This window comes from Synchiropus splendidus, chromosome 4, assembly GCF_027744825.2.
Source record: "Synchiropus splendidus isolate RoL2022-P1 chromosome 4, RoL_Sspl_1.0, whole genome shotgun sequence".
In the NCBI taxonomy this organism is placed as follows: domain Eukaryota; kingdom Metazoa; phylum Chordata; class Actinopteri; order Syngnathiformes; family Callionymidae; genus Synchiropus; species Synchiropus splendidus.
In genome coordinates this window covers 24,287,194-24,313,293 of record NC_071337.1, presented here as the reverse complement: position 1 = coordinate 24,313,293, position 26,100 = coordinate 24,287,194, and the positions used below count along the sequence as shown (strand labels likewise).

Below are 26,100 nucleotides of genomic sequence, written 5' to 3'. Positions count from 1 at the left end.
AGTTTCTTTAAGATCATGTTAATCCCAATTTGTGTGCACTGTTGTGTGGTTACCTTTTTTTTACACAGTCGTCGCAAAGTCAGAAATTTCATCCTCAAAAGTATAAATGGAGACTCATTTTTTTAAAAATATTGGTGAAAAATATTCATTCAGTCTCATGTTTTTAAATTACAAAATAGTATTCTTGAGGCTAAATGAATAATTCAGTTCTGCATTGAAATTTTTGAAAAACATGGAAGTTTTTGTGTCTGCAAGCTAATGCTAAAGCTAGTAAAACAGGGATATTTTATTGTGATTGTAAATCTTTGAGCATTGCACTGTAATTTGTAATGTAAATATAAAATCAGTTATTCTAGTTATCAGATCACAACTTCAATCTTAACTCAGTAATCAACCAGTAAGCTTAAGCAAGTGCAAATAACCCTTGTCCAAGTAGATCCTGAAATTGATTGTTTTTTAATTGTTTTAATTGTTTCCCTTTCACAAGCGTATCCTTTTTTAATGAATATTTACTACAACCATCAATTCCTAGTATTCCCATTAGCTTGAAATCTTACTTTTGTTTATGCGTGAACTGGGATAGACGCTCCATAGTCACGCTAATCTAAACTCAGGACCTGCTGGATATTGTTGCTACACTGGATCTGGCAAGTTTGAGAATGAAACATGGAGGACCACAAATATTTGAATTCCACATTTCAAGAACGGGAGGCACATCTGTGCTACTTCCGAGTCTTCCACCAACAATCGCAAACCAGTATTTTTCCAAAGCAGTCGTGGTAACCAGTGTAGCATTAAATAACAGAACATTTGTGCAAAAACAAAGGACTTAATTTTATTAGGACCAAGTCACAAAAGTGACCACTCCGGCTGTTGTGAGGATGAAGTGTTGTGAATGACCAGAGACAGCGGCAACATGGAACGGTAATGTAAATGTAATGTAAAACTCTCTTAAGGGGGGTCAGCAGTACAAAACATATAATGCGCTTGAGTAAACAGTGGAAGTTAGCCTTTTATCAGCGAGTATTGACATTTTGAGAGGTTCTCTCTTGGATAGCGTTGGTATCATCACTTGGTGTTTGTTTATGTTTGAAAACCCTGGGCATTTGCAGTCCTTTTCAAAACCCACTTGTGGCAAATTCATTTCATTTGTGGCAAACCTCATAATCCTGCAAAGCAGCAAAATGCCTATGATTGTCACTGGTGCCTCATTCTTTAAACTTGCTTCACCTACTTCTTGGTTAGAAGAACAGCCTTATGTACCCACTGACCTGGCCACAGTAGCACATCCAGCTGTCACTTTTCCTCTGAAAACCTTTTTGGATGCATTCTAAGATAGGATCTACCTCCTGTGACGTCACAAAGGCATGTTTCTGGTTCTCGCTTTGTGCAACACTGCTTCCAATTTTATTCCCTGATACACTCTCAGGCTGAGTGAATAAGGCGGAGTAACCAATAGCGAACCCATTAGAGGGCAGGGCACGTATGACGTAGTAGATATTTACTCGCTTAGCGTCGTAATTCAACAGAACCAACTTCGCAGATTATACGCGATCATTTTATTCTGCATATTCAGGTGTTGTTGCCAACTTTAATTTGCTTTCTGTAATTTTTGATTTGTCATTGAGTTGCTAAATGATGAATTACATTGTGAGCCTAAATGTAACTTTTACTTCAAATTTCTTATCAGTACAGCAATCATCAAACAACTCAAACCTGAAATGTGAATCTGTGTCTAGTGTGACTACATGGAATCTTTGCTATTGTAACTCAGTCAAGAAATGTGTGTTCAAACAAATGATAAATCAGATATCATCTGTCTACCTTTATGTTTCTTGGTTGTGTCTCCTGCTCAGTTTACAAACGGCCCCCTTGTAGCTCTTTTACAAGGAAATTAAAGAAGCGTGTCACAGTTGCTGTCTGCGGATAGAGAAGATACATAAAAAAAGACACTCAGCTGGCGGCTGAGTAACTCGACTGTTGGCTCTGGGGCCTTTTATGAATAAACATGATTTGTTTGCCATTCGAGTCATTCACCAAAGTAAATAAAGCTGCTCTAAAAACCCACAAGAAACACTGTTTTGAAATGGTATGATTTTGGCGGCCAAGGATTTGTAATGTCAGTATCATCACTGGCACATAAATTAACGTAAATTTGGCACAGCAGCTCTGATACTCACAAACAAAACAATAGTATTTAAAAACTCATTACAGCATCTGAAAATGGACATTTATTGCCTTACACGAGCAGATCTGAGTGCTTTCTTTTATACACTTCGTCTAAAGCGAGTTAATTTCAGTTATTAATGTAATGGGAGCAGCAACACATAAAATAATCTGAGTTAATTAACCAACACAAAGCATCAATAAGACATGAAGAATGGAACATTATATGGATACAGATGCCATCAATTATTTACACTGACCATTAGAGTAGTCAAACAGTGTTAGAAAGGGAAACTGAAGAAGTGGTACTGACATGCTCTTGTCTGGCTACTTTGGCGCTTTAAATCTACAGCAGTTGAATCAATGCTGCACTATGCTGCATTGATGCTGATTATACACATCACCTTCAATAAACTTGAGTCACTGCACCTTGCCCACTAAAATCATACCATGAGACATGGATCTCACTTAGAAAATGTATTTTTTAATTCACCATATTGACAGCCTTGTACCAATGTAAAGTATTTTGAGTTGGTCAGTTTCTACTTCCTCTTCAATGTTTCCCATCATGGGTTGCTATAGCAAGTCAGCATCTTGTTTGTTCTCCCTTGACCCACTTCTCTTTATCTCTCGATCTCAGTGCAGTCATTTCAGAAAACATTCAAGTATTTGTATTTGCAGGCCTCATTTGGTGACATCTACAAGTTATTGGTGCAAGGTTGACAGTTGCTGCCTCTTTCAACTAAGAAGTGGCCACCTGGCTTAAACCAAGCTCAAGCCTCCAATTGGGTTTAATTATCACAATGTGCCAGTATTCATAAGCTCAAATGAAAATTGAAATAGAAACATCATCAGACGTTTTTTTACAGAGATAAAGCCACATTTTTTTATTGCCCATCCATTCTTTCTTCTTTTCTAAAGAGGCCTAGACTCCCCTCTAGTTGCTCTGGGAACATACAGAGGGGACCACATGACCAAGTGACACAATCTCTACAGCGGGTCTTGGTTCTCCCTGGCCTCCTCCCACTTGAACATGCCCAGAATAACTCTGTAGGACCCATCTGACCCAGCAATATGTCTGAGCCACCTCAACTAGCCTTCCTCGTTGTGGAGAAGCAGCTGTTCTACTTTGCACCTCTCTGGTTGGGGTGAGCGTCGCTCCCTATCTTCTGTCTTCTGTCTATCTCCTATCTTCGGATCTTCATCCTCCGTCTCTCTTTGATGCAATATGCTGACCATGACGTCTGAAAATGCCATGAAAGGTGAAACAGGTGATTCAGTTGACACCTTGGCAGTGAGTACGTGTTGAGTGGCATGAACAACAAGCACGTGAAGATCATTTCTATATATGTAATGTAAAACACCCTTTACACTGAGGTTCTTGGTCTGTTGGAGTAAAGATGGGGGTTGTGTCTGAGGAGCGCAGTTATGGAGATTTTCAGGGATGGAGATGGGCTCTTTGGGCTTTGTTTATGGAAGAAAGATGGAGGGAAGATGAGAATTAAAAACTATTAAATCGGTAGCCTGGAATAAGAGTTTGAGATTTATTTGTCTTGACATATGGATGGAAGGAAAGAGTGTGTCTGTAGCGTACTTGCCTGGAAAATGGAAGTGTTATACTGGGAGGGAGTTTTATTTTTGATACAGTATAAAACAAACTGAACTGAACTTGAAGGATGAAGTCATCTCATTTAGCACACTATGTTTGAGAAGAGTTGCTTCACTTTTCAGCGTCTGTCTGGTGACAGGTTTCCATCTTCATCAACCGTGAGGCAGCAAAATTTCTTTCCTTACTACATTATTAGTGTGTATTAAGTGTTTCATGACCAGTCACTTTATCACAAAGACGGATCAGTGGGTCCAGTTGTAAGATGACGGTCATTCTTTCAGTTTTTCTTCTCTTCTGTGAGCAGCATTCGCTGCAGGCTAAGTGCCACCACTGCAACATATTTTTAAGCAACCACCCAGGCACATGCAATCTTGTTAATATTCAGATTAAATATTCATCCCTAAAGACTCACAACCTGCTTGTTTCATTTACTCCAGATCGGCACGCTGGGAAAAACTGGTCGCAATATCATGTCCTAATGGACCATGTGTCGTGTTCCTTGTATAATGTGTGTGCTGTAGATGGAGGAACGCACTGATCAGGCTGCCCTACATCCGGGGGAGGAGGAGGAGGAGGAGGAGGAAGAAGCTGGGCTTTTATCTTTCGTTAGCTGTGGTGCGCGTTTTGTGCTTCAGAGCGCTGCCGCCGGAACCAGACAAAAGAGAAATGGGACATAATAGATGTGTAGCCGATCAGAGTGGAAACTGTTAAAAACACTGAAGCAAGATGTCCAACAATGACCTGGTGTTAAAAAACAGGAATGTGATTTAATGATAGACAATTGTGTTTCTTTCTGATGTTGCCTTTGACTGTGTTTCCTCAAATGCTGATGACTGAACACAGGGATTCTGTTTTATCACCGCTTTCTAACCTTTGTTTGCAATCAGTCATATCTTGTAGAGCAGAACAGTGGATTGAAGCACGGCTGATGATCAGCGTGTGCATTGTTCCTTGCAAAAACAAGACAGCGGCAGTTATGTGTGATGAAGTGCATGGATGATTCTGCTTATGCTGGGTGACAGACTGCATTTCTATGGGTAACAGTAACTTGACATTTTAATTCAATACAACTAGCAATGTGGCAAATAGCCCCAACGGACCTTTCTTTGTGGTTCCTGTTGTATGCGTGTTCATCAATTTCAAGACGTTAATCACTGGTGAACTGATTTTATTTGCATTTCCCACAGACCTTGATGAAAAGCAGATTTAATCTCTGAATAAACCAAAGCTTTTTATATCTACTTGTCGTTTTACATCCACACGTTCTTATATCTTTGTCTCGCACCTCCTGTAAATGTAAAATATGGTAATCAAATCTATTTTAAGCTGGAATGCTGAGGCTGGAACACAAAAGGATTAATCAGACATCATGGAACTTGTTGCATGAAAATAACAAAATATAGATAGACACTACTCGAAGAATATACAGATTCCATACTGAAAATGGGCTGAGGGCTATAAATGATGGTCTGCACAAAACAGTTCTCATTTTCACTTCACTTTTGCATGTTACTGTTTGTAGCAACTTAAGCTTGCCAGCGTCCAGGTCAGTGATTTGTTACCGTACTCTTTACATTTAGTACCTGGCAAACAGCAGCATCTCTTAGGGTTGGGCAACTTATATATAAGAGAGATACAATATGTATCACGACACAATGTATCCAACCAATATATTACATTTATATGTGGAATTTTTCTGTGTGATGCGACATGATTAAGACCCATATCACAATACAGTGTATGACCTATTTCTATGCAATGGATGTGTGTTTATGTTATTCTCTATGTGAGCCTCGTTGGACAGAGTATTTTTTTTTAAACACTTTGTCAATGCAGTTTGCCGCGACTGTTGCCCTAGAAGGTGCAGAGGAGAGCCATAACACTTTTTTTAGGCACAGAGTTATCGGATTAGTTGTACTGCAGCATGACGCACCTGATTGTTAAGTAGTCGGTCTCTCTGAAATCTGTAATGTTGCTCAACTTTGTCAGTCTCACCAGAGGATATATTTGCTCTGAGTCCCATGTGTTTGTTTACCGTATTAACTCACAATACAAAAGCTGCAACTCTATATGCTTACTGGTGCACGTGTGTGACTGCAGATCAGGTGAATCGCTCTATATCCGTCACCTGTATTGTCAACAGATTGGCCACCCTTTTAACACTTGTGTGCTCATCTTGGCCAGATATTCTCAAGGTCACCCGCAGATCAACAACCTTGGGGACCTGGAAACTTCCTTACAGCAATAGGCCATGGCTGTATGTCAGGACATTATACAGAGACTTAATCGTGGAACTTGTAGTTGCTTCTGATGGCGGTCACACACACACCACTGATTTTCATTTTAAACCACGTCTTTCTGTCATGTCTGCTGCAACCCTGTTTTGGTGGGTTGGCTCTTCACCTAACATTGTGTTAATTGAAGACTTAAAATTGCATGTCGGTGTGTGTGTTCGTGTGGTCCTCTGTGTATATATTCCCAGTGATAGAATGGCCAAAAGGTATAATAGTCATGTGTTATTAATCGTTTAATACAATTCACTTTCCAAATTCAACTTTTGTTTATTTTTTATATGTGTTTTGTGGCAAGTGATAGAGCACAAACAACATCTGACATGTGACTTGTCTATTTTCAACCCACCTTTGTGGTCCACTGAACCTCACAAGGACACACTTCCGCTCTCATATTTGTTTGTCCACTTCCCACTCTCTTGTTGTTCTCACCTCCCTACTGATTGAGAGAAAGCCATGCATGCTCTAACATTCCTATTGTAGTATCATACTTGCACCAAAACACCTTCTTTGTGTTGAAAAGAGAAACTGTATTGCAGTGAGTCATGTGGGATATTGGCACAAGAATTGTTGGATGTTTGAGCGTTTAAGACAAAAGCATAAATCACAAGTAATTACATTGTATTAACAATGCCAGAGACTTGAACTTGATTTGTTTTTACAACCCTCTGTTTCTTCGTTGCACAGTATCATGAAGGATGGGTGCATTTCTTGGACTGTGTAGTGTTGTTAATGCCAGCATCTGATTCTGCTGTGCCACAAGTGTTAATTATCTTTGTGTGTTTCCTCTTCTAGATGAGGGGCCATACACCAAACACTCGGCTGGATCAAGGCCCCCAGATGGAGCGCTGGCCATCAGGCGGCAAAGCATACCAGGTAGCCAAAGTAGGAATACTAAATCAAGCACTTACAAAGCAGTTTGTCATTATTAGAAAAGTTTTCAACAGTTCCAACAGGTGTTCGACACATTTGTGTTTGGTTTATTAAATGATCGATGTTCTTCAGAGTAACCTTGAGATGTAGCGATAACTCAAAACATTTGAGTTTTTCAATCTATCGGCTCACGGCTTATTGAGAATAGAATACGCAGAATACGTCTTAAGGCTGCCGCTTCCTTCATGTCAGAAGGTGAAGGTGATTGTTTGAGAGTGAGAGTGAGAGCTGGAGAAATACTTTCAGACTACCGCTAGTGCTAGTCAGTGCTTAGCCATGACAGGCACTCTTTGTCAAGACTTTTCTATATTAAAGAAAAAAGGAAGGTGAATGTTCTGCCGAAGATCAGAGAACTGTTTTAATGAAGCTTTTTGTTTCATCACCACGCACCGAATTATTCACACCAGGAAGTGTGTGCACTGATATTTTCTTCTGTCCGTCATAGCTTCTGTTAAATATTGCATGCTTTTATAAAAAATAGATGAGCAGCAGAATGGAAGAAGACACTTGGTCTTGGTCAAGGCCTTTTCTTCCTAGTCTGGAGCTTTAGAGGGATGAGCCGAAGAATCAGTGTTGTCAGAGTAAAAGGAAGGACTGCAGACATGGACAAACGTGTTGGTGAACACAGCTGCTGTGTCTTGGCCCTGATACAGATGAGTTTCGGGGATGTTCAGTGGTGGAGCTGATGAAAAAGGAGGGTACCACCCTCGGACTGACAGTGTCTGGTGGCATCGACAAGGATGGGAAACCACGGGTTTCAAATCTGCGACAAGGAGGCATCGCCGCCAGGTGACTCGTCTGCTTATTTCACCTTTTTTGTCCACTGCACGGTGATGGGCGCCACATTGAGATATTTCCACAGCCTGTTGGGTTTTTATTGATTCTTTTCTATTTTCTTTTTTGTGTGTGTGCTGTTCACGACACTGCTGACTCCGGTTTGGCCTGAAGGCCGTTTATATCAGACATAAAGTGGCAACTAATATTACGACAATAACTACTGAATGTGCCACTACTTCTACTGCGATATCTACAAACACCATTTTGTGTGACTAGTTCTGGTGCTGCAATACTATCACGACACCAACTGCTACCTGTACTAATATTACTATATGCACTGCTTGGTATAAAACAAGTCATTTTTTAAAATAATTTATTTGCAGGTTACATCATCAATTGTAATAAATCACGATTGCATTTTTAATTGCATGTCAATGTTTGGCAAATTTATTTAACACATTTTAGTAAAGTGACAGGTGTGAATCAATACACGTAACCTTTCTTCTAGCATTTTTTAAACATAAATTTCTGTGCACTTAGAACTTAGAATTAGTGAACTTGTTTTTTTGCGACGTCCACAATGTTTCATGACGTCTTTCTTTATTCACTTAATTCAAATTATACTTAATACATTTTATTTTCTTTGTGTCTCCCGAAATGATTTCAATCATTGAATGACAAAATACAATTATTGTTTCAGAAGTGATCAGCTGAACGTCGGCGACTATATCCGCTCAGTCAATGGTATCAACTTGGCCAAATTCAGGCACGACGAGATCATCAGTTTGCTGAAAAACGTCGGCGAGCGGGTCGTCCTGGAAGTGGAGTATGAACTGCCGCCTGTCTGTAAGTGAAGCTGTCTGGTATCAGGAGAATTGTGACCTGTGCTGTACTGTGAGGTTTATGGTGTCAAATCTCTGGTGTGTTGCAGCCGTGCAGGGGTCAGGGGTCATGTTCAAGAACGTGGAAGTCACACTTCACAAGGAGGGAAACAGTTTCGGCTTTGTCATCAGAGGTATGCTGAGAGTGTGTGCGTATGTGAGTCACAAATGTGTGTGTATAAAACACCTCACTCTGCGTATAGGTGGAGCGTATGAAGACAGGAACAAGTCTCGTCCTGTCGTCATAACAACCATTCGGCCAGGTGGGCCGGCTGACAGGTACAAGATACCGTGACCTGTCCAACCAACTGTTTCAATCCATAGTGTTGGTGTAAGAATGCCCCCCTCTCTCTCTCTATTAGGGAGGGAACCATCAAACCTGGCGATCGGTTACTCAGCATCGATGGGATTCGACTTCATGGTAGCACTCTGTCAGAAGCCATGAGCATCCTGAAGCAGTGTGGACAGGAGGCCACGCTGCTGATCGAGTATGACGTTTCTGTTATGGGTGAGTCAGAACCTGCTGGATAACAACCTGGGGTCCACATGCAAGCCTTCGACTGCCCTTAGTTGGCCCCGAGCATAGAATTTAAATAAAAAACATTTGTGCATTTTCATCATTTGTTTTGTTTTTTAAATTTCCATAGTATGTTTCTACATACATGATAGAAACCATTGTCCTTATTTCCATATTTTTATGCCAAACTTTTTGCTATTGTTTGTAAAACACACATCATTAAATGTCAATTTCCATAAATCTCATTTTAAGCTCAGTGCTTTCCTTAATCTTTGGAACTTATTTCCAAATTATTTGTGCATAGTATTTGTCTCATTTTGTTTTACATTGTTTTATATTTACTCTGCCTGAATGATCAATAGGGCAGTCAGCTATAGTGAATCTTAATTCCATTAATATTTTTGACGTGTGATAAACACGCATGTTTGGCTGTCTGTTTCTTCACGTGCGCGTTTTGAATGACTCCGCCCTGCATGTATTACATGGATCAGGAAACAGAGCATTAGTGACGTGAGTAGGGATGAACGGGAGACAGTCTTCAATTGCAAGTTTAGTTTTAAAGTCATGCCAGATGGTTTTCGACAATGATCAAGTTATTTGCAGTTGACGTGTGCTCAGTTACCACCAGAGTCCGCCAAGTCTTGTGGAGTATTTACACCGTGACAAAACCAGCATCGTTGCCAAAGGTGACACTGAACTTAGGTTGACTGTATCTCTGTCTCTGTGAAACGGTGCTGGTTCTTACACAGCAGTCCACACAGAGATCACATCAACTAGACATTCATCATGTGCTGAAGTTCAGTTCTGTTCTGAGTTTGTCCTTTCCTTCTCCACCTCAGTTATTTAGGGCTCTTTTTCACTCATCCAAGGTTTTATAAAGTCTTGTAATTACACTCTTGTAAATTAAAAGCTTCACTTCCTTGTTAATCCAAACATAAGCACTCTTTTTGTGTGCATTCTCCATGGTTGACGTGCTGTTCTTTAGAGCGTGCATTTAAAATGCTTTTTTAAATATTAAGTGCCTCATAGGTTATTCTAAAGATTACTCTCGTAAACACGTTTGCATGAGGAAAGGATTAATGGCAACCTTTGTGTAGATAAAATCTTCCTTGAAGTTACATTTAGAGTGGATACAAACAGTGTAATCCATCGCGTTTACATTGGCTGTAGTGCCATTTAAATCTATAGACACTATTATTTATTAAGTACCAAACACATAAGTAAGATCAGATCTTCATTTGTCGCACATTTAATCCCAAACAAGCACTGTGAACGGACCTGTTCTCAATGCACACGTCTGCTGTGACACGACAGAATCAAAGAAAATCACTCAATTTTGTAATGAGGCTTGATTTGAAGCATCAAAATTGAACCATTGATATACGTCACTTTCATTCATCAGACTCGGTTGCCACGGCGTCTGGCCCACTGCTGGTGGAAGTTGCCAAGGCGACGGGCTCGAGCCTAGGTGTGGCTTTGTCCACGTCCATGTTCTGCAGCAAGCAGGTTATCATCATTGACAAAGTCAAACCAGCAAGTATTGCTGACAGGTAATGTTGAAATGGCAATTACTGTATTGTTGGTGATGTGTTGTATTGGCTTCATAAGTGTGTGCGTTTGTGTAGGTGTGGCGCTCTTCATGCAGGAGATCACATCCTGTCTGTCGATGGAAAGTCCATGGAGTTTTGTTCTCTGGCGGACGCCACTCAGCTGCTTGCTAATTCTTGTCAGACTGTGCGTCTCGAGATCCTGCCTCAGCACCAGGCCCGACCAGCCCTGAACGCACCACAGCATGGTAGAAACTCTCACATTAAGCTTCACTGGGTCAAATCAAGCAACACACACACACACACAGACAGACACAAGCTCAGTGGAAATACTTGCTTAAAGCTTGACTGATCTCAAACAACCCAAAAACAGCCACCAGGGTTGACCGCCTCTGAAGGCACCACTGCACTGCACACTTTACCACAGCTGTCTGAACAGCGAGGGAGTAGAAATGTGCATATTTATTTTGACTGCAAAGCTGTGACGTTCAAGTTCAGCGTCGTCTTGTGTGAAAATGATTCATCATGAAAAAGATGAAAATGAAGATATAGTGTGTAAAAGTTTTTTTTTCACGAGGGAATGTCATGGTGCACCAGTGTATGAAAAGATTTCACGTGATCTTTTCACTTGACCCATCCTTCTGTCTTTACCTGAATACCCTTCCCTGTCTGTGTGCAGTCAAGGTGCAGCGTAGTCCCCGTCCCCTTCCCTGGGAGACCAGCGGCTCCACCCCCATCCTCCCCCCTTACCACTACAACACGTACCACCCTGACCAATCAGGTGCCAGGTCGCACAACCGTCATGCAACCAACCCTCGTATGTCCACCTCTCTCTCTCCCCCCTTAACTTGTGGTGTGATAACTTAAGGTCAAGATAATCACTGTCTGCCTCTTCGTACAGCGCTCAGCCACTCCTTCTCGCCTGGCTCCATGTCAGCCTATAGTCTTTCCTCCTTGAACATGAACACTGTGCCCAGGAACATGTACCCCACAAGTCCTCGGGGAACCCTGATGAGGAGGAAGGGCAAAAAGAAGGACTTCAAGAGCTCCTGTGAGTGGGGTGTGAACCCAACCATAAACTACTAGTGTTATTTATTTTTTAGTGGTAACTTGACGACACTTTGTCATTCTCCATCAGTGTCTCTGGCGTCAAGCACTGTAGGCCTCGCGGGTCAGGTCGTTCACACGGAAACCACTGAAGTGATGTTGCTAGGCGACGGCATCATGGGGTTTGGCCTGCAGCTGCAGGGTGGTGTCTTTGCCACAGAAACTTTGTCTTCACCTCCACTAATCGCCTACATTGACCCTGACAGCCCAGCAGAGAGGTGAGCACTCACTCTGAAAAGTTTGTATCAAAATGACAATCTGGTTTGTGGCGGAGGCTGCCTCAAAAAAAAGAAAAAAGCCCCTTAACAACGTAAATGTCTCGTCAAAATTTGCGACAACATTCTCAGAAGCAACCACACCACAGAATCTATCCCATTATAAGTGCTATCTGAGAACGATTGAAAATGTAGATAAGTTCAGGATTATTTTGGGTCACGCTCATCTTATTAAAAAAACATGAAAGGGATTGTCTTGCAACCTTTGATGTATAAAAGAAAACTGTCTGTCTCAATTATCATTCAACGCTTCACGCTGACACACGATAAAACCAAACTATTGGTGCCGCAATAAACCAGGGCTGTCACAAAGTAACTATATGATGATGTTTGTCTACAGCTCTAAAGGTCTGTTTATGTCTCTGAACAGTTGCAGTTGTAATTTAAAACAATGTTGACGAATGTCGTAACACACCCCTATGAAAAGCCACTTTTATTGTAGCCATTTTTTACTGCTTTTGTCTTCAGAAATTATTAATGTAAAATCTCACCTCTAGCAATGGATGACATGACACAATAACCCACCTTTGTCATTTTAACTGTTATTGTTAGTGTATGTAGTGTATAATATACTCCTCTACATGCACAATGTTGTCTGTCTTGTCTCTTGGATAGAAATATGCCCACAATGTTCAATAACTGAAAAATCTAAACTTAAATCTAGATGTCAGAGAATTTATAGTTAGAAATCTGGACCAGCATTATTTATAGTATGTACAAATATTGACTAAACATTCATCGTGGGCAGGATGGGGTGGGTGTACAAAGTTTATAGACAGGAGGCGAAAAGCGCTGAGAGGACAAAAAGGGCTGACAAGGTGAAAGAAAGAGAGGACAATGCCGTGCAAATAGATTCATGGTGATGGAATGTTCAAATGTCAACATTTCATTATGTTAATGTATTATATCAATTGATCATGTGAACTTCATATGTGACCATATGTTGGATTAAGGGTGTTAGAGATAGATATTCCGGGTAAAAAGAGAAGAAGAATGAAACCTGAGATTCATGTGTGTAAAAAAGAGGACATTACCAGAGTCCTGATATTGAGGTGAAACAATGAAAACACACAGTTGCTGCCATTGCTTTGTCTGCCTGTTGGGTTTTTCATTATTTGAGAAAAACAAGAATGACCTGTGCACATGTTTAATTATGCTGACATCAGGCCGATGATATCAGTCAGACTTGCAAAGTATCGTCATGAAAACTCAATTGTGTCTGTGCATTTACATTTGACACTGAGCGGACTGGAGAGATGACGGTTCAAAAAAGAAAAGCATGTTTAGCCACGTATTAATTGTGGAATGATTGCCCCTTATGTCTACTTCAGTAATCGACTGTTTCTGATTTTGATGGTAGATTACAATGTAACAACAATGTTGGTAGTGTATCACACCTTGTAGCCCAGGCACCCAATCACAACACTTAAAAGATGTTTAATTACACGTGAGTCTGTTACATTTGTTTATTCTGATGTATTGAAATGTGTCTTTATAACATTGTCAGTTTGGGACTTCACATTACTGAACGGTTAGCTTAAAAGATGATTGAGTTTGACAGCCCTGTGCTGGATGAATGCAGCCAACACCAGAAACTTATTCCACTAGTCAAGAGACATAACACGCTTGTTGCTACTGTGATGTAGCTTTTAGAAATTCCCTTCTCAGCTGTGTGACTGTCGTAGCTTTACTGCCGTTATTGCTGCCATAACTGTTCAAAATTGAAGTATCAACCTTTGTAGCTCTGTCAATGCCTGTTGAAATGTTATCACAGATTTTAACCTAAACATTTTCTTAAATTTAGTGTGCCAGTTTGTGTTTTAAAAGTAATTCCAAGTATTGTTCTTTAAACGTTCTGTGTATGTGTGCTTTTGTGCATGTTTAGATGTGGTATCCTGCAGATCGGTGACAGGATTTTATCCATAAATGGAGTTCCTACAGAAGACTCCACACTGGAGGAAACCAATCAGCTGCTCAGAGACTCCTCCATCACAGCTCAGCTCACGCTGGAGATTGAGTTCGACGTGGCAGGTACACACATACATACACACACACACACACGCGCGCACAAATTTATTTCAGTTTATCTTTTAGAAAACACTCACGCCTGCTCCTCCCTGCATCTCGGCCAGCATCACACAGAAGCTCTTTGTTCAACTCTCTGTCAATGACACAGAGTCAGCATCTATAAACGCCCACATCTGAACTGAATAAAACAAAAATATGTACTTGCTGACTCATTCTATCATCTTAGATCAGCAGGGAGTGGACATTAGCGCTCTGCACTGCTTCTGTATATAGGTACTGTAATGTATATGAGGAGGGCATCTTTGGCTCAGTGTGATGTGTTGTCAGGTTAGAATTTGCTAGTAATTCTTTTATTTCACATTTCTTCTTTATATTTGGATCATCACGCACAATAATTCCAGCAAAAATAAGCAATCAGTGTGGATTTCACTACTTACGTTGACCAATGTTTGAAGACAACAAATAAAAACAGTGAAAGTTGAATGCTACCCGTGAAAGAATGATGTGGTCTAAAAGGAACATCAGTTGTGTGTATGACCACCATTAGCAGTACTACTAGCTTATTGGATGGATATGAATAATGTCCTAAGTCATTCCACTTTTGCAGCAAGACAGGTTCCACAAGTTGAGCTTATTCAGAAAAGACCTGCTGGAGTAACTGGAAAAATTAACATGGCAATGTCAAACATAACAAACAGTTTTTCCTCGCCAAGTCTAATCCCTTCTGTCAACAGATTGCTAATTTATTTATCAAGTGCGACACTGAAATTTGTTTTGAGCACAAATTAATAAATTAGCGTGAAAAACTGTGCCCCAGTTTTTTCCTATCCTTACTTCACGTAATTATTGTGTCCTGCCATGTGAAGTCTTTAAATGTTTGTGACGGTTAGTTGAACAGAGTATAATTGTTTTTGTGCTTTCAGAGTCTGTTATTCCATCTTCTGGAACCTTCCATGTGAAGCTTCCAAAGAAACCCGGTGTAGAATTGGGAATCACCATCAGCTGTGAGTGATTTTCAGTTTGGATCCCCCTGAATGACATCTACATCCAGAGGTTGAATTATTTACGGTCTGTTTGTGCAGCTCCGTCCAACAGGAAACCAGGCGATCCTCTGATCATCTCTGACATCAAGAAAGGCAGTGTCGCTCACAGGTACGTGTGGTACAACGTGTGAGTACTTTATAACTGCATCCATTGCTGTAGGTGTAGGAAAATGTTAAAACTCAAATTACCTTTATCAGACACACTTGAGCATTAATACTGTTTGTTTTTTACTAGAGTGATGCCGTCATTGCCGGGAGGTGTGTTTTTCTTAATGGCTTGCTTTTTTTGTGACTCAAGTGGCTCAAGTCAATTTGAGAGAATCTGTAAAAGGCTTTTTCAGTTCCATGCAAAATTTAATATCAACTGAATTTCTAGGTACACAACTCATTTGTATGTCCTAAACACCACCAACACCCTGAAGTGTGCGCGCAGAAAACATCCAGCTGTGACCAAACTCAGCTGCGTGGCAGTTAATTAGCCCTACTGCGTGTGCGGATGTGTGTTTGTAGGTCACAGTTCTTCCGCATGAAGCAGAAATAGGAGGCAGTCTGTGGGTCTCATCTGGTTCTTACAGTATTTCATTTGCGAAACGTTGTGTACACCCTGTCAGGACGGGGACGCTAGAGCTGGGAGACAAGCTGCTGGCCATCGACAATATCCGAGTGGAGAACTGCTCCATGGAGGAGGCCGTCCAGATCCTCCAGCAGTGTGAGGAACTTGTGAAACTGAAGATCCGCAAAGATGAAGACAATTCAGGTACCGGACCATTTAATGAAAGTGCTTCTTGCTAGATTATATTCTTGGAAGTTTAAGTAGTGGCACCAACTCATCATTTATTTTAGTTACGTCTTCATAAACTTGATGCGCCACTGCTGTTATTGTTCATGCCGTTAGGTTTGCACGCTCCATTATATCACATGACCACTAACTTTGTAAATACATAATAGCTTATATATGCTTTGGTACGTTAAAGTGGCTATATCTGATGAAACATGATTTGATCACCCAGACAAGGTGCATTCATAGTGAAAACATGAATTCCCAACTTCTCCTCTTGTGCATCAGCCTCATAATTTATCAAATTGAATGAACAATATCCATAATAAGAAGAATTAACAGTGTAATACCTTTAATCCATCACGCTCTCTGCAACAAGTCAATATTAGCTTTGCTGGCTGTTATCCCTGATTAGTATGAATCTAATGCGTCACCGTTTAGGGGTTAAATAATCCATTACATTTGCTCTGGAACACTAAATGACATGTCTGCTGTTTTCAGATTGCGTGCACTTGGTGTATTGATGGAACATGTTTTCATTCCAATTAAGTAGTAATTTCAATCTCATTTCAAAATCGAGCCGGGAGGCCAAACATGGCTGCCAAGTGCTTTCATTTTGCCTCAAAAACACATCAGGAATTATCAGGAATCATCTCCAATGCTCATTACAGTGTTAAAAATGTGCCATTTGACCAGGTGCTTTTGTCCAGCCTCCTTACTTCACTCCTCCATGACTTTGGATGCTGGCTTAAGTAATGAAATATTGTGAATGTTGGATGTTTCAGACGAGCAGGAAGTTTCTGGAAGCATCATTTACACAGTAGAGCTGCAGCGCTATGGCGGCCCGCTGGGAATCACCATCTCCGGCACAGAGGAACCCTTTGATCCCATCATTATCTCCTCACTGAGCAAAGGAGGCCTGGCAGAGAGGTGCGTTGTTAATGTCAGCCTTTAAATCATCTTTGCAGCTGCACTTGAAGAGCTCCAGGTGAATGCTTGGTTTACAACTCAAAACAGTTATTCTGAAGTGACCGGATGACTCCTTCATGTGATGAGTGACAGTGGATATTGCTCTTTTGATCAATCTGTAGGTTGAGTTACAAACAAAAGGGAAAGAAAACTAACTAATGAATATGAACGCCTGTTTAAACGGGGTGCCGTTTGAAAAACCTGACGATGGTCGCCCTCTGCTGCTTGAAATGAGTACTAGAACCAACTACTCCCCTTTATTTGTGAATGTTATATTTAATTTCCCTTTTCGATTCTGAACCACTGTAGTGCTCTGGTTTCATTTTCCCTATTATTATCTACAATAATTACTATAGAATTTTACATGATTATATATTATATTATTTACATCGAACTTTTCATGTGAAGACAGATGTGTGAATATTGTTTCAATAACTAGTCAGTTGGATTGTCCTCACAACTGTATTTCTCCTGATTGCATCATCACTTGTGAAACACAATTCCTTGTGTTCGATATTTAGTCTCAGTTGGTCAAGGATGTTACAGAATCCAAAAATATGTGATAAGTATAGAATTTAGTCAAACATTTTTGCACTTATCTCTCATGTGTTTACACACAGAGTTGTTGACTTTTTTGGGGGAAATGTTTTGCATGTGGTGCAGGACTGGAGCCATCCACGTCGGCGATCGCATCCTGGCCATTAACAGCAGCAGTCTAAAGGGGAAACCTCTGAGTGAAGCCATCAGTCTGCTGCAGCAGGCCGGAGAGACTGTGACTCTGAAGATCAAGAAGCAGGGCGAGTGTGAGTAGGGAGCTTCTAGAATCTGAAATATTCAAGTCATACTTTTCCTCTCCGCCAACATGTGGACTAAGACAGACTGATTTCACGTTGATGTGGTCGTCCTCTTTCTGCAGTGTCAAGTCCAAAGTCTTGTGTCATCGGCACCGGACTGGGACTAGGACTTAGCCAGGAGCATCAGGATGGGGAGGATGAGCCTGTCATCGTGGTCGCGCCACCATCCAGTCAGAGGCTTTTTAGTACTCTGCCCTCCGTCGATAGTGCTGTGGAGTCCTGGGATGGATCCAACATTGATAGCACCTTCACTAGTCCAGGTGTGAACACATCAAGCTTTTTTGTGACAAAAATGTGAGGTCATTTATGGTTTCAAAAAGTCACCAATCACAATGATTATTTGTTCTGTGTGTGTCTAGCGCCTACATTTCAGTCGTCACCCTACAGCTTCCACGAGTGGCGCAATACCAAAAGCAACAACCACTCGTCGTCCTCCGTTCGCCAGAGAGTTAACCCGCTTTCAGATTTGGGCCTGAACAACGACGACTGGGACCATGCAACACTTGGAGGGTGAGCGTACACTTAACCTGAACACTGAACATCCCTTTACAAAATCCAGCTTGAGCCTCATGACGTTCTGGGACCGCTGAACGAGCTCTGAGCTAACAACAGTAACTTCTCCACCTGCAGAGCCTGCAATCTGCCCAGCGGTCTTATCACAGACAGCAGGTATCATGTTGATACGTTCAGTCCCCATCTAACCGGAAAAAAAACCTCTCTCACCCAATGACCTCCAACAGACAACCTCACATGTGACCCCAGCAACATAGACACCTGTGTGCATGTTATTGGTGCACATCTGGCTCCCCTTGTTTGTCGTCAAGCACTAGCCTCTCCTCTGTGAATCCCTGTCTTCACTCTGACTGACCTGTGACCCTTCTTCCAGGTTCACTGTTGGTCATGATGGGACTGAACCAGACCAAGAGGAGAACTTCTGGTCTCAGGCGCTAGAAGACCTGGAGACCTGTGGCCAGAGTGGGATCCTCAGAGAGCTAGAGGTGAGGGGGACTGCTAAAAGACACAAGTAACACTGTTGAAAACAGGCATTACAGGTTAAAGGGACCCTAGTATGGTTTCCCATATGGTTTCGGCATCGATGTATCATTTGGAGTGAAAAATTGCTGTGCTGCTGCACAGATAATAATGATAATAATAATAATAATAATAATAATGATAAACAGCTGTTTGGAATCATTAATGTCATTTCTTGCAGGGATAGTTGGTCCAGAGTGTAGTACTGACAATGCTTGGATAAAATATGAAATAAAAAAATCAGTGAACAGATTTAGTGCAGCATTTGAACTTCAAATGAGTCCGTCCAATTTCTGTTCAGCCATTCAGCCCTCTGCTCATAGCTGCATCACATACACCATGTTATGAAATGTCTGTTTTAGAATATTTCACTTGTGTTCATAGTTGATGTGTCACATCAGCATGGAGTTCCCCATGCTCTCTGCTGCATCTAATGTGTTATTGCTGATCCTTGGTATTACTGCAAATTGGTGGAACTGGAAGAAGAGTGATCTGTTTCTACTGCAGCCACTCACTATGATGTCAGTGATCACCTTATCTTTGCACAGAAGAATTGTGTTGTAACATTGTGGATGTAAAAATGGTCGGCAGAAGGATCCTGTCGGTAACTGCAAACGTAGAACTCTGAATTATTACTGGGGCAACTACTGAATGATGTTATTGCTTTGATGAATTTTACAAGTGACAATGTAGTAGACTGAGTGTTCTTATTGTTTTCTCTTCAGTCAAAGGAGGATTTTTTTGGTCATTCACTTCCTTTTGACTCCCATTAGATGCTGGATTCTTGTTTTTATGAACAGTCAATCGATTAATTCCAAGCTTTGTTGCCGTCCTGAATGTGTTGCGATTGTTTCAAGTTCTTGATGTGAGACATGGCTCCATCTCTTCCAGGAGTCTGAAGAGGAGACACAGGTCCTCCCAATGGTATCTTCCCTGATACGAACCGTTTCTGTTTTAGGAGAGTCTTGTGCCTTGCCTTATAAAAACAAAAAGATATGGAAGATGCAGCTTCTTAAACCAAATGGTTTGCCTGAGCCATGTAGCATCAGGCATGGCAGATTAAAGGAGGCATGTTGGCAATGTTTGTGCAAGGCCTGATGTGTGGTGGTGGAGTCATGCATGTGTCTGTAGTCTTCATAATTCTGACTGGCTGGAAAGTGGCCTGGAGTGTGGCAAATCCTCTGTTATTGTTATTTATGCATTTTCTTCTTAATAATGTATGCAGTCGGAAGTTTGAGCAAACTAGAGTTCTTGTCAGTCAAGCAAAGGCCATGTTCGAATGTCTTCAACTCTTTCTCAAAGGGCCAGAGCGATGCAGGGTTTTGCAAACATAGGTTAGGTGTCTGCTCTTAAGGATGGGGTTGAAGACATGGTTAACAGAATCAACAGATGACTGAAACAAAAACTATGCTTATATTTCAACGTCATTTGCAATATGAATTTGCAACACACTTGTCATTCAAAAACACTGCGACAATAGCCTTCTGTTGTTCTGACAACAAGGAGGACTAAATGCACTAATGAGGCAACATAAGATCATTTGGATGAAACGACAGTGGAGAGACAATTAGTGGTGAGACCACGCTGTTCATGACATGCGTCTTCATTAAAAACAGGCGCATCATTAGTTAGGGTGACTGATTCTCCTGGGTCGTGGTGGATTATATCAGCAGAGCTCCTTGGTAAGAGCCTAGCACGGTGTGATGGCGTCCAAGGATGTTTAAGGTTTTCATTGAGCTATCGGACCAGCGTCGGTTTGGATTACATTAATGATTGTGTTACGATGTTCTGCTTCCAGGCAACCATCATGTCAGGCTCCAGCCTCAGCCTGAATCACGACCCCACCCCTCTGCGCAGCACCCTGGGACGCCAGGCCAGTTTCCAGGAACGTAGCAGTTCCAGACCTCAGGTGATCCGTCTGTCATCACTGAATGCCGGTACCTGGTTTGAGGTCGTACGGCTGTTGAGTTCACACAGTCCTCCTCCCCAGGTGACGGCCCGGTCCAACACGCTGCCCTCTGACCCGCAGCGCAGAGCCTTTGCTATGAGGAAGATGAGGCAGGAGGTCAATGAAATCCTGAACCAGAATCCTGTGGAACTTCACAAGGTAAATACAGACCACAGCAACGTTTCTCGTGACCTCATGAAATGCACCTTCAAAGCTTAAGGCTCTTTGTCACTCTCTTATGTGGCCCAGAAACTTTTAAATCAACCTCACACGTGCACAGCAGTTGCTCATCTCATCACAATTAAATTCATCTCAGTTCCTCCAGTGTCAGTGGTGAACTTATATGTTTTCTTTATGTAGCTGACTCTGGAGAAGGCCACTGATGTGGAGGATTTTGGATTCAGTGTGTCGGATGGAATGCTGGACCGAGGAGTTTACGTCAACAACATTCGACTGGGAGGCCCAGCAGAGCGTGGTGGCCTTCAAGCCTTCGACAGAATTCTGCAGGCTAGTGGAAAATACGTAGAATCTTGGACTCGAGTGCTCTATGATACAAGTTACACGTTTAATTGAGTGTATTGTTTTTTTATGTGTCCCATTAATATATCTCAACCTTTGGTCTCTCTAGTTTGTACATTAATTTGAATATAATGTTGCTTCAGCACATTATTTAACACTAGTCGTAGGGATGTGGCTCGTAGCAGTCTCCTTCATCATGGATGTTTTGGCCATGACATCACAGTGTATAGTGTGGCACACTGAAATATGTTCCCGTCACAAGATCATTTTTTAATTGAATAATCTGTTTTATTTGGGTCAATTCATTAATAACAAAATGTTTGTTTCCTTAGGTCCAGTATTTCAGTACATAAAATACTTGACCGGCGTTCAACGTGCCTGTTTTCCATTTCAGATTAACCACGTTCGGACACGAGACTTTGACTGCTGCCTGGTGGTTCCCCTGATTGCAGACTCTTCAAACCGGTTGGAGCTGGTCATCAGTCGGAACCCCTCCTCCTCGGCCAACGTGCTTGTCAATCACATGGACGAAACCAACAGCACTAACCACTCATCTCAGCCAGTCAGCAGTGAGTCAGGACCATCGGAGCTCTCTATGGAGCAGGGGGGTGACGTCTGCCCCATCAAGTGGAGCAAACCGGGAGACGGGCTCGGCATTAGTATCGGCATGGCACAAGTTAACAACAGTTCCTTATAGCAGACAAAGCCACGGCAAAGCCAGTATATTCTAACCAGGCTCATCCAGGGGGTCAAGGATGAGCGTAAACTGGTTTCTACCCAACTGGTGACAGTCCCATGGTGCTACACGCCTCCAGTGGACAAACTTTCACCCTTGTCCGCTGACCTTTGACCCATGAACTGCTGACGCAGCCCGAAAGCACATGACAGACCCTCCTGAGACCATGCACACTGGATCATCTGGTATCCCTGCAACAAGAACGATGCCATCTAGATCCTGCGGGGTTACTGGTCCAGCCTGAGCACTGGTGGGTTTACCGGTCCAGATTAATGGTTACTGGCTCAAGTAGTGCTGCTATTGGTTCTATGCTCAGACCTAAAGCTGCTTGAACGACAGAAATCAAGTCCATTGTTATCGATTGATGTTCATTGGGCCAGAACCCGTAGTCTAACCGTTGGTGGTACTGATCACGTTACTTCTAAAAAGCACCTCCTTGTGGTCTGACATGTTGTTCTGATTTGAAGTCCTTGAAGAACCAAGACATTGACCACTGCAGCACAAAGTACAATGGAGCTTCAGTCCACAGCTGGACAGACAGGTTGCCATGGAGACAGGGGATGCTCCGATCAGAGTGTTTATTGCCAATACTGTTTTCATATGTCTCCTCTAGTACCTACAGCCTCCCGAAGAAAAAGAAACCGCACCCAGTGGGTTCTATTTGTTCCATCTGGAATCCACGCAGATTCCCCTTCTCCTGTATAGAAAGTGAATTTTAAGTCTAGAATTAGATGCAGATGAAAACGCTGCGGCGGAAATGATTGCGAGTGTAAATATGTTGTTGATATGGTTAGAGAACGAGGATTATTTATGAAAAAGTTCCTAACATCTCGTTGATCAAGGCCTGTATTTATCAAGCTAATGGTATAGTCGATGGTATGCTATGTACTGCAAGGTTGGTGTTTTATTCACAGAAAGGAATTGCTTTGTGATTATTCAGGTTGTGTTTGAGTTGGGCCAGAGTTGCTTTATCAAATATTCACTGAGGCCTAATGCGCTGATGGTCCAGGTGCGAAAGAGCGGGAAAACTAGAACGTGACTGAGACAGATATAAGAGTGGGGCGTGCATAGGCTAAGGACAGGGACCCCTAAGATCTGAAAGGCAATATTATTGTGGGATATTCATGTTAGTTCTTCTAAATTCTAAGATGATTCTGTTGCTTCAACAGGGCAGTGTGGGAATGCTGTCTGATCTGGAGGTTATAATGATTTTAAAACATTTTTTTGTTGTTAGCCGCCTTGGTCTGTAACATTATGAAGTGCTTTTATTGTTCTACATCTTAAGGGCATTTTATCTAGACAGGCTGCACTTGATGATCTATGTTTTGTATGTTTTCGGTGAAGCAATACACATCACAAGAGGCCTCCTATTCACTCTATTATCATCCAGTATCGTTGAGTCCAGGACTGAATCCAAGACTATTGCTAAGTGTTGTAGTTTCAATTTGCCCTGCTGCTTTTATTGTTTGTTTCCTGTTCTGTTTTTTTTTTTTTTTTTTTATCGTAGTTTAGATCAACATACGCTGTGATTTGATAAATACAGGCCTTCGTACTTTAAATTATTCCCCTCTATGATGGTTTGTCGTGTCATTTCTGAAAGCTTTATATTTGAGGAAAGACTATTTACATAATCATACAAGTTACACATAAAAAGAAAAACACATATGTGTCAACCTTTAGTGAATATTTAATGATTTTATACATCAGAATCTTTTGTTATGGGGTTGCTCAGTAGGAGTTGTCAAGCTCTTTTCATGGGTACGGGTAAAGTTTGTGTGGCCATGAAGACGTTGGCAGCGGAACAAAAAAACAACAAAACAAATAACACTGTGAGGACTTTTCCTTGACTGTTTTTATTTAATAGCAGTAAGTATGTGTCGTTTATATTGATATTGATATGATCGGAGCATCCCTCAAAGGGTTTATCGTTTAGTTGTGCCATGATGGAGCTGCACAAAGAGGAGTGATGATGATGATGATGATGAAACACTGAGCAGTTCAATAAGATTCTTTTTTTCTACTGTTTACACCTGTTCGACTGGCCACACTGTGTGTGTGTGAGTGTGTGCGTGTGTGTGTGCGCGCGTGTGTGTTTGGCCAGTAAAACCCACTCACTGTACGTTCTTGTCTTGGCTTGTCCCGCAAATCTACTCCTTTCAACAAGAAGAGACTCTGAGCAATTCTGATGATTGGCTGGACCCAATCGGAGCGGATTAGAAAACTATCTTTTCCTCTGCAAATGGTTGGTCCCTTCGCACGAACCAACCAATCTGCCAAGAGGAAGCAACCAAGCATGCCCTGCCCCCAAGCCCCTCCACACCCCTCCACAGTGCTCTATTATGCTAAATGATTGGTGTTTTTGATTGACTGTTGTCAGTTTCTCTGTTTGTTTCAAGTTGACTGAGCCTAAAAAGTTGTAAAATAGATTTTGAAAATGGCTCAGTTTGTTGCTGTTCACATGACACCCTGGAAACATTCACTTCATAACCTTGAAAGACATGATGTTACAAACACAAAAAAAAAAACAAGTGCGTGCCTGCGTGTGTTTTTGTGTGTCATGCAGTGACGTCAACTCCTGCGATCACCCCAATCTTAAAACTGACTTTTTTGACAGTGAACAAAACAATAACAAGTCTGCTCTGAGAATAGTTCTGAAATGGAAGCTGTGATTGGCTGTTACTGACTTATTATGGTGCGTTTATGTGCTTCTTACATTTTTTTAAAGGAGATTCTTCCCTTTAAATTCTGTTTTGCTCACTTTTGTCAGCGATGAGCATTTCATTATTAAGATTATTTAGAAATGAAGTGTCGAGGCTCCCGATCAATGAGAAACAGCTGTTCCTTGACATTGCGAAAATCAGTTGAGGTGGTTTGGAGATGTTCTGAACACCTCAGTGTTCTGCCAGAAGAGCTGGGTGAGGCTTATGGTGAAAACCACCCTCGTGCTTGCGAGGCAACAGTAGATTACCGCCTATTGCATTTACTACGTGTGAGCACAATTGACTATGAATTCATTGTGGCAATAATGGAACAAACTACTGCACAAAAACGCACTCATAATAAAAACTGCTGTCTTGAACTGTGAATTTTTGAGCGCAGTTCTGGCACATTGCTAGTATATGACTACGAAACTTGGCTAACTATTGGCTATTTGGCACAAATGTCTAATGCTAGCTTTGTCAATTTTGTGCAATATTTCTGATCACTTTTGAATCGATTTGGCCTTGACAATACATAACTGTTTTTAATTTGGGAAGTAAAGCAAAATGTAAAGCTCACCGCTTCACGGTTGCTTCACTAATTGTGGTTTGAAATCTTGCTCTTATGCAGATAATGAATGATGAATTCATATGGTAAAGATTTGTGTCATCCCAAAAGCACATTGTGTGTAACGTTTGCTCAAAACCTGCAAAAAAACAATTGACCTAAATGAGTGAAGTCACAAATGGTTGGACGGAACGTGAATCAAATCTGCACAAACCACACCTACAACACAGCTTGGATTTGTAGTGTGATATTTGAAGTTATACAAGAGAAGAGCAGTTTATTCTTGAGCCATGAAGCTTAAAAAAGTGGCAGCTGGGGGGCTGAATGAGCGAGACAAAGCCATACACACACACTGTGTTTCTGTTATCTGCATGTGTGTGCGCCTGTGCGTGCTTGTGTGTGTTACATTGCAGGGATTTGCACTGATTCACCTCAGCCCACGCACACACTGGTTTTTTGCTACATGGTATGAGGTCCAAGTATGGGAGGACAAACACACAGAGACACACACACACACACATGCATTGCACTGCCATTTGAAATAGTGGGTCAGATTAGTTTCCATGTAGCTCCACCAACCAAACTGTATTTTTCTTTAAGGAACAGGGATGTTGTAAAGTATTTTTGTACAAATTTAATACTTTGGTAGCATGACGTTCCTGGTGTTTGTCCTCTACTTCCCTCCTCCACCCTCTTTGTATCAACGACTACTGAGTATCAATAAAGTCAATGACCTGCTGAGGCTCATGTGTCATTTGTTCACTGACTTTTCGTGCTGCGTTGCTAGTGAAGGACCTCTCCCGCTAGAACTGGCTGCTGGTGA

General features: G+C 41.6%; 1 protein-coding gene across 7 annotated transcripts in view; it reads left to right on the top strand.

Moving 5' to 3' along the window:
- grip1 (glutamate receptor interacting protein 1) overlaps nt 1-26,015 on the top strand; it is a 59,556-nt gene extending 33,541 nt beyond the window's left edge. For 3 of the 7 annotated variants that reach the window (XM_053861625.1, XM_053861622.1, XM_053861624.1), the window contains exons 2-26: nt 6,862-6,942; nt 7,653-7,788; nt 8,477-8,622; nt 8,708-8,791; nt 8,861-8,936; nt 9,020-9,165; nt 10,577-10,724; nt 10,800-10,969; nt 11,401-11,538; nt 11,623-11,772; nt 11,860-12,046; nt 13,989-14,134; nt 15,055-15,135; nt 15,214-15,283; nt 15,786-15,931; nt 16,738-16,882; nt 17,585-17,724; nt 17,838-18,035; nt 18,135-18,285; nt 18,406-18,444; nt 18,662-18,773; nt 20,606-20,716; nt 20,798-20,914; nt 21,116-21,262; nt 21,669-26,015. In XM_053861625.1, coding sequence (XP_053717600.1) covers nt 6,862-6,942; nt 7,653-7,788; nt 8,477-8,622; nt 8,708-8,791; nt 8,861-8,936; nt 9,020-9,165; nt 10,577-10,724; nt 10,800-10,969; nt 11,401-11,538; nt 11,623-11,772; nt 11,860-12,046; nt 13,989-14,134; nt 15,055-15,135; nt 15,214-15,283; nt 15,786-15,931; nt 16,738-16,882; nt 17,585-17,724; nt 17,838-18,035; nt 18,135-18,285; nt 18,406-18,444; nt 18,662-18,773; nt 20,606-20,716; nt 20,798-20,914; nt 21,116-21,262; nt 21,669-21,971 — 3,368 coding nt within the window. In that variant the 3' untranslated portion in view covers nt 21,972-26,015. The remainder of the gene's footprint in view (nt 1-6,861; nt 6,943-7,652; nt 7,789-8,476; nt 8,623-8,707; nt 8,792-8,860; nt 8,937-9,019; nt 9,166-10,576; nt 10,725-10,799; nt 10,970-11,400; nt 11,539-11,622; nt 11,773-11,859; nt 12,047-13,988; nt 14,135-15,054; nt 15,136-15,213; nt 15,284-15,785; nt 15,932-16,737; nt 16,883-17,584; nt 17,725-17,837; nt 18,036-18,134; nt 18,286-18,405; nt 18,445-18,661; nt 18,774-20,605; nt 20,717-20,797; nt 20,915-21,115; nt 21,263-21,668) is intronic. The other 4 variants (XM_053861626.1, XM_053861628.1, XM_053861623.1 and 1 more) reach the window with 3 other exon arrangements.
- Nucleotides 26,016-26,100: the final 85 nt, after the last annotated feature.